The sequence below is a fragment of the Myotis nattereri genome (genome assembly GCF_964212035.1).
Source record: "Myotis nattereri genome assembly, chromosome: 2".
NCBI lineage: Eukaryota > Metazoa > Chordata > Mammalia > Chiroptera > Vespertilionidae > Myotis > Myotis nattereri.
In genome coordinates, this window is record NC_138076.1 from 2,521,869 (window position 1) to 2,530,861 (window position 8,993).

Below are 8,993 nucleotides of genomic sequence, written 5' to 3' on the forward strand. Positions count from 1 at the left end.
AAAGCTAAAATTGAAAAATATTTTTCAATATTTGATAATGCTATTTTGTTTTTAATCCTCACCTGAGGATATATTTTTATTGGTTTTTAGAGAGAGTGGAAAGGAGATAGAGATAGAGATAGAGATAGAGATAGAGAGAAAGAGAGAGAGAGAGAGAGAGAGAGAGAGAGAGAGAGAGAGAGAGAGAGAACGGAGGTGGGGAAGAAGAAAGAGAGAGTTCGTTCTAACCAGCAATCTTTTGGTGTAGGGGATGATGCTCCAACCAACTGTGACACCTGGGTAGGGCTGACAATGCTATTTTTTAACAATGGAAAAATATCACTGAAAATCTTTATGACCCACAGAGTGGCAGCTTCTGACTTGAGCCCCAAGAACCCCTATCTCCAGTCTTCTTGCCCTGTATCATGCCCTCCCCTGGACTGTGGGGTGGACCTAGTGGCTTGCTTCTAAGGAACAGAATATGGCAACAGTGATAATCTATCTCTGACCTGTGACTGAGCTTTAAAAGACTGAGATTTCCATGCTTCTCACACTCCTCCCTTTCCCGTTTGCTCTGAACCATCAAGCTTCCATGCTGGGAGATGCTCCATGGAGAGGCCCACATGGCAAGGAGCTGAGCGTGCCCAGCAGCCCAGAGGTGACTGAATCCTTCCCAGAATCACGTGAGTGCCTTTAGATAGACCTGTACATCAAGACACCTGACCTACAGAAACTCTGAGACAGTGAAAGCTGTTTAAGCCACTATGATTTGGGATAATTAGTTATGTAGCAATTGGTACCAACATACAGACAGAATTGAGGAAGGTGATTAATTTAAGATTAGTACTGAAAACCAAACCCACACCACCCAGAACACATATCTTAAACTTGACCTACTTAAGAGATGGGAAAGGGGGGAAAATTTTCCAGAAAAAGTTGAAGTGAAAAAGTGAAACTTAGAACATAGGAAAATACAAAAATTCTTCATTGTCAGTATCTAATGTGTTTTTAAAATATCATGAGAAGTATATTTTTAGATAACTGGAGTTTATATTCTATTTTTACATCTTAAAAAACAATGAATGAGTTACCAGATTTTTCAAATAACCCTAAATTTTCATATGCTATTAAGCACTTAAAATGTTAACTTCCTAATTATTTACCATATGACACATTGATAAATATATATACTAGAGGCCCGGTGCACAGATTTGTTCACTGTTGGGGCCCTTCAGCCTGGCTTGTGGGAATCGGATTGAAATTGGCTCTCCGACATTCCCAAAGGGGTCCTAGATTGCGAGAGGACAACAGTGCCCCAGCAGCAACCTAACCCATGGCGGATTCCCTCTTCTCTCCTCTCTCCTCTCTGGGTCTGGCATGCAGGTGAAACAGATTCAGGGCCGATAGTGCATCAGCAGAGTAGATTTTTATCCAGATAGTGCAATTTAGTTTTAACCAAAAGACAATTATTATAATGACTATTCTGCTAAGATAGCAAAAGATACCTACCTATACTGGGAAAAGTTTTCTAAAATGTATAGCTATGATTAAATTTCAGCAGTGGAATTCCAAGAACTTATTTTTTTTCTCCTTTTCTATGTTTTCTACATTTTCTGTAATGCCAGGTTTTAATTAAAAACAAACATTTATAAAAATAATAAAAATATATTTCCAAAGGCCACAAAGTCTACAAAGGGGTTGAAATATGCTTTCAACATAGCATAAATCTCACTGAGGATATTTTTTGCAATTGATTTTTAGAAACAGTGGAAAGGAAGAGGGAGAGACACAGAGAGAGAAACTATGTGAAAGAGACACATCAATTGCTTGCCTCCTGCATACATCCCAACCAGGGCTGGGGATGAAGCCTACAACCGGGTTACATGCCCTTGACTGGAATCAAACCCAGGACCCTTCAGTCCGTGGGCTTATGTGCTAACCACTGAGAAAAACAGGTCAGGGTTGGAGCATGTTCTTTATCATCTTTTTCATGAAGCCTTTCCTGACATTCCCATCCTCCCTTCCCCTTGGTGTACGTTTATGACTGCCTGCATCTGTTTTACTGTTCATCTCCCATCATCTGATTGATCCAGCTGGTGTGACCTAGCTTTGCAACACCGCCTGGAACACAGGAAGTCATCAAGTATGGCCAGCAGTCACGTACGCATGTGCCTAAGGAAAGCAGGAGAGAAGACGGCTTACAGGGAGGCTACCCCGACCCCTGGGAAATGGGCAGCATTGACTTTGGCTTTATCGTCCGTCGAGTTACCAGCACAGTGTGTACTTTTGCGCCTGGAGATTTCCTGTGGGAGACTGAGTGCTTCTCGCTTTGTTAGGGTCTACTAACCAAGAACAAACCACAGGCCTGGGTGCATCATAAAAAGCCGGGGGCCTGCCATCCTCAGAGACTCCGGACTCTGACTGTTCTGATGTCTTTCTTCTTCCCTGGCTGGTCAACCATGAGATACCATGTGCTTCTCTCCACTCTCCTCCTTCTGACTCTCTTACCCGCAGGTAAGGTGATGGCTGCCCACTGGGGTTAGAAGGCTATCTGGCAGGTCCAACAAAACACCTGGCATCAGTCTTATGGACTCATAGACCTAATATCAACAGCTTCTCTGGGACTGTAACAGGGTAAGATAGGAATGAGACCACTCCTTTGCCATGGACCAAACTGCCTGCTGAGGTCACTTCTGCTTTCTCCATACATTGTGTCTTGGGGTGCCCTGATGAGGCATGATCACTGATCTGTAGGCAGGTGAATCTGAAAGGCTTCAATGGCAGTGGCTTTTCAGATCTATCACTGTATCTACTCACTAGGTCAAAGGAGATGGACAGAATGCCATCACCAGCAGCTGGTGCTAAGGGCATGTCTTGGGGATCTCTGTCACGATGTGTTTGACTCCTGAATGGATGCAGAGGTGCTCTCATTATGGAAGAGGTAGGTCCATGGTTGTAAGAAGAGGCTGGACACATACCTAGACACTTTTGGAAAGTAAAGGGACCCCTGTTATAACTGCATCGGAAAAAACAGGCACGAAATAGAACTGTCCCAGCCTCACTGGTCACTCTCTCTAAATGGCACACACCCAGTGTTGGGTTTCAAAAAGAGGAGGGGTTACATCCACATTCTAGGAAGGGATTCTTATGGTAAATGACAGACACGAAAAATAGGTTCCCAAAGCCTAAATCTGATCCTGGGACATGAGGCTGGAGCATACACTTTGGAATACTAACTCATTAGCTATGCAGGAAGAAAGCAAATGTGCTGGGGAATGGAGAGGGCAATAAAAAAGGTGATATTCTACGGTCGCAAATCCTTTGTGTTATCAGGTTCAAACTCATCATTTTCAGAGGCAAGGACTGAGGTCTGCAGCAGTGCGCCACAGTCCGGAATTTAAGTATTCATACGTGCACCCTGCTCCAGGGCTAAGGAGGGCACGAGGCGACGGTGTAGAGAGAGTTTAGTTTGTTCGTCAGGCAAGGCTACTCCATATCAGTGGGACAGAGCATATGTAGAAGACACATATTACACCAAATAGTCTTTATGTTTGCACCTGGAAACATTTCCGTCTGAAGATGAGGTCTCTTTATAGAAGAGGTATGTCCGTGGTTGTAAAAGTAGGCTGCATATACATCTTTTTATCCAAACTAGACACTTCAGGAAAATAAAGGGACTGACCGCTGTTATAACTGTATTGGAACGTTACATTAAATCCTTTAATTTAAAGAAGGATTTGTTCAGATTGTACTAACTGCTAGGCACTCTTCTGAATTTCACACTGGGCAGTATGATCAGCAAGGACTATAGAAGGCTATGACTCAAATATAGACAAACCTGCTGCTGGAAATGCAGCTGCCAATGTGGACTCCATGCTGTGGCCAGGCTGCTCATTCATCAGCCTCTGCTGAACTGTGGACAGTGCTGAGTCAGACCGCAGGGACTCATGAGTTTGTGGGCGTTCATGTGCTCACAATGGAAGCAGGCGTCAGCAACGGTCAGAGCTGCGTGGGGGCTCTCCCGTCTCCACACCCCTGTCCAGGAAGGAGCTTTGAGACTCAAGTGGTCCAAATGCTACCTCCTGGCTCAGTGGTCTAAGCTCTGCTGGCCCACCTAGCCCTTGCCTTTGCTTCTCTGTCCTCATCTTTCACTTTGACACTTCCTTCTGGGCCCCCTACGGAATAGGCTGCTGTTTTGTAGTTTGCTACCTCCTTTTCTCCCATAAGTCTTTATACTGGAGAGACCCAAGGCTCAGTTCCTGGTCCTCTTCTCTTCTCTCTCTCCATCCAGTCCTTGGGGCCAGTCCCATCCCTTTTAAATTCCCCTCCTGGATCTCTCTTTTGAACTCCAGTCTTGTAATGAATATCCAACGTGTAATTTACATCATTATATGGATCATGTCCATAACTATTATATCATTATGTCATAAAATTAAGATTAAAAAAATGAGCTCCCAAGTTTCCCTCCATATAGTTTTACCCCAGCACAGGGGGCTGTGGCCAGCATTCCCTGGAGCCTCTCTTGGCTCTTCTACACCATCTCATGTTTATACATCTGCACCCTAAAAGTATCTCTCAGGGCTTCTGTCCCATGACCAGCCTCAGAGAATAACTGCCCCATTCTCAGTGAAAGGACAGAGTGTTTGCAGAATTTCTCTCCTCTGTGGGAGAATAATATTCCATTGTTACACATACCACATTTCCTTCATCCGTCAACAGATTCAACATCTGCCCTGATGATGGACTCTTAGGATCTTGGCTATTGTGACTATTTCTACAATGAACAATAATGTTGATATCTCCTTGAGACAGTGATTTCTTCGCCTTTTAATGTATACCCAGAAGTGGGTTGGCTGGATATATGGTGGTTCTGCTTTAAAATTTTTGAGGAATCTCCATATTTTCCATAGTGACTGCACTGATTTACAAACCCACCCCCAGTGCACCAGGGATCCCTTTTCTTCACATCCTCACCAGTACTTGTTATCTCTTGTCTTTTTTTATAATAGCCATTCTAACAGGTGTGAGGTGGTATCTCATTGTGGTTTTTATTTGCACTTTGCTGCAGATTAGTAATGCTAAGTTAAGCACCTTTTCATGTCCTTGTTGGCCATTTGTTAGTCTTTTTTGAAAAAAATGTCTACTCAAGTTTTCTGTTTATATCTTAATTGGATTATCTTTTTTTTTCTTCTGTTGAGTTGTATGGGTCCCCTATATTTCTGGATAGTAACCCTTTATGATATGCATTTTTTCCATTCTGTGGGTTTCCTTTTCATTTTGCTGATGGCTTTTTTTCCTGTGAAGATTTTTAGTTTCATGAAGTCCCGGTTATTTATTTTTTCTTTTATGACTTGTTCTTTTTAAAAAATATATATTTTATTGATTTTTTTACAGAGAGGAAGGGAGAGGGATAGAGAGTTGGAAACATCGATGAGAGAGAAACATTGATCAGCTGCCTCCTGCACACTCCCCACTGGGGATGTGCCCGCAACCAATGTACATGCCCTTGACCGGAATTGAACCTGGGACCTTTGAGTCTGCAGGCTGACGCTCTATCCACTGAGCCAAACTGGTTAGGGCTATGACTTGTTCTATTGGTGTTACATCCAAAGGTCATTGCCAAGACCAATGTCAAGTAAATTTGTTCTTATGTTTTCTTCTAGGACTTTTATGGCTTCGGGTCTTATGTTGAAGCTTTTAATCTACTTCAAGGCAATATTTGTGAGTTGTTTCATTGTTTTGATGTGAATGTCCAGTTTTCCCAGCATCATTTATTGAAAAGACTGTCCTTTCCTCATTGAGAATTCTTGGCTCACTTGTCAAATATTAGTTGACTATAAACACATGGGTTTATTTCTGGGCTCTCAATTCAGTTCTCTTGGCCTATTGAGTTTGTTTTTAGAGCAGAACCATACTGTTTTGATTAATATAGCGTTGGAATACAGTTTGACTTCAGGAAGTGTGATGCCTCCATCTTTGCTCTACTTTCTCAAGATTTCCTTGGCTATTCAGGGATTTTTTTCATGGTGTCATATGAATTTTAGAATTGTTTCTTCCAATATTCTCCATATACACAGGTCTTTCTGTTCTTCAAATAAACTAAGCCAGGAGAATGAATGTATTTTTATTCTCATCATTCAGACGTCAGTTCAAAAGCTACATCCTCATCAGAAAGCCTCTCCTATTTCATCAACTCCATCATCCAGACCTTTGCATTATCGCATTATTTTGTTCTAAACACTTGCCACTTTCTGATATTATATTATTCATTTATTTTTGTGTTGTCATTATTTCCTTTATTGAATATAAGTGCTGTGAGAATACAAACTATTTCAGCTATTTTCAGTGTTCTATTATTAGTATAAATAAAAACGACTGGCAAAGAGAAGTTAGTAAATCTTGGCTGAAGATCCATATAAAGGAGTAAATGAAGAAAACAGGTGTTTTTAAAACGTATATTTTATCCATCCACCTGTTGTTCCACTTTGTCATTTGCCAAAGTTCTTACATTAGCAAGGACAAGAACTTACAAGAAAAGGAAAGGCATGATGAACACTCAGGCTGCTGGGTGAACAACAGAGGCAGTAAGCATGGCAGGACACTGGACAGAGCCTTCATCCAGCTCCTTCTCTCTACATAGAAATGCTCAATCCAGAACTCTTCTGTCCTCTCAGGAAGAGTGGATTCACTCGTGGACTAATGACCTCACAGACTCTCTTTCTCTGCAGTAAGAAGCGGTTTGGGTGCTGCTGAAAACCACTGTCTCAATCTGTCTGGCATCTGTAGAAGAGACGCCTGCAAAATCATAGAGGACACCATCGGTGGCTGCCGGAGGAGGTGGAAATGCTGCAGAGCATGGTGGGTCCTGATTCCAGTCCCCACACCAGTTATATATTCAGAATACCAAGATCCCCTGAAGCCTAGATTGAAATGAAATGAGGAAAAGAAAGCATCTGAAGGAACATTCCTGGCATCTAACATTAGAATATATATATATTTTGATGTATTGCAATTTTATGACCAATTTTTATTTTCCTGTGTCACTAAAAATAAATACATAATGATTTAAAATCTACCCACATGCTACTTCTTTGGAATCCTTTTCAGATCCAAACAATGTCTTTTAAAGCGAGAAAGGCCATTTATTTAACAATACATGCATATTTTTAAATTTGTCACAGAGAGACCAAAATGTTAACAAAAAAGTGAAACTGTAATTACAGAAAACATCATTAAATAGACACACAGAGAAAACGCGAAGGCAAAATACAGAGGAAATTCAGAAAACATAAGGAAAGGGAAGAGATATAAAGAAAGGGGACAAAATAGAAAGGGGAAAGAATAATTTGGGATAAACACAAAGATGGTAACTGCACAGCACATGATCATAAAGAGATGAAAAAAAGAAAGGAGAGAGAGTGAGAGGTTGAAGATCAACAGAAATGTATATTAAATATCTAAAAGATACAACTTCAACTAACAAAGGGATTCTGATGTTACGCCTATGAAAAACATTATGATCATTTAGATCCCCCAAGGTTTTACTGCCCTAGACCAGTGGTCGGCAAACTGCGGCTCACGAGCCACATGCAGCTCTTTGGCCCTTCGAGTGTGGCTCTTCCACAAAATACCACGCGCGGGCACACATGTACAGTGCGATTGAAACTTCGTGGCCCATGCGCAGAAGTCGGTATTTTGTGGAAGAGCCACACTCAAGGGGCCAAAGAGCCTCATGTGGCTCGTGAGCTGCAGTTTGCTGACCACTGCCCTAGACACATCATTTCTTCATGGACCTGGAATTTCACTGTGACTATATATTGACCTCTTTGAAGAGCATGCTGTCAGTACTCCTTGTACACAGCGATTGGGATACTTCATAACTTCTGACTTCAAGTTCCATCTTTTCCCCTCTTGTTCGAAGTTCTCACTTTCCTTTCCTGATGTCACATCCCTCAAAGTAGATCTTAATAGTTTTAGTTTTCACTCATGTATTGAATTTTGATGATTAGAAAAATTGGGTGAGGACCCCATTTTTTATTGATATAATGCAATGTTTATTTTTTTATTCTCAGAGTGTGCACATTTTCTACATAATGTGATACCATCTTGACAAGGGTTAGAGCAAAATTGACCTTAAAACAGTGGAGATAGGCTGTAGGCCAGGAACTAAGTGCATAAATGGTGGTCGGAAAGCTCCTTCACCCTCTCCACTCTCTGGGGATATCGGGACTATTCATGTTATCGATAACTACTTGAGTAAGCTTTGGTGGTTTGGGTATTTTAAAAAAATTTGTCATATTTTAAATAAGATATATTCACTGTCATAAAAATATTTTGGAATACTATTGAAGTTATGTTCTATTCGTTTATTTATTTATTTTTAATATATTTTTATTTGTTTATTTTTAAACTGTTTTTAAATATATATTTTTATTGATTTTAGAGAGGAAGGGAGAGGGAGAGAGAGAGAGAGATAAAAACATCAATATGAGATAGAATAATTGATTGGCTGCCTCCTGTACCCAAAACCTGGTCATGTACCCTGACCAGGATTTGAACCATGACCTCTTGATTCATAGGTCGATGCTCAACCACTGAGACACACTGGCTAGGCATGTTCTATCAGTTTAAAATAAAGTGCTATACTTTAATATACTTTATGTAAGTCTCATGGTAACCACTGGGAAAAAACCCTGTAGTAATCACAGAATAGAACATGATGTTCAAACATACTGATACTAAAAGAGATCAAATTATAAAAGAAGACAGCAAGATAATAAGCAAGAAATAATGGACCTACAAAATCATCAGAAAATTAACAAAATAACAATAATCATCCTATCTAATAATAGACAAAGATGGTAATTGACCATACCTTCGCTACGCCTCCAATAGGCTAATCAGCACGATATGCAAATTAGCTGCCAACAAAGATGGTGGCTAATTTGCATACTGTAGGCAGGGCGGGACAGCGCGAGCTGCCATCTGGGCCCTATTTGCAGCCCTGGGCAGCA

The 8,993-nt window shown here is 41.0% G+C and overlaps 1 protein-coding gene across 1 annotated transcript; it reads left to right on the forward strand.

Moving 5' to 3' along the window:
* Positions 1 to 2,438: 2,438 nt before the first annotated feature.
* On the forward strand, positions 2,439 to 6,913 carry LOC308512623 (beta-defensin 109-like; the record flags this gene model as incomplete). Its single annotated transcript, XM_081082236.1, has 2 exons — positions 2,439 to 2,493; positions 6,708 to 6,913. The coding sequence occupies 2 exons, from the start codon at positions 2,439 to 2,441 to the stop codon at positions 6,911 to 6,913; spliced, it is 261 nt and encodes an 86-aa protein (XP_080938362.1).
* Positions 6,914 to 8,993: the final 2,080 nt, after the last annotated feature.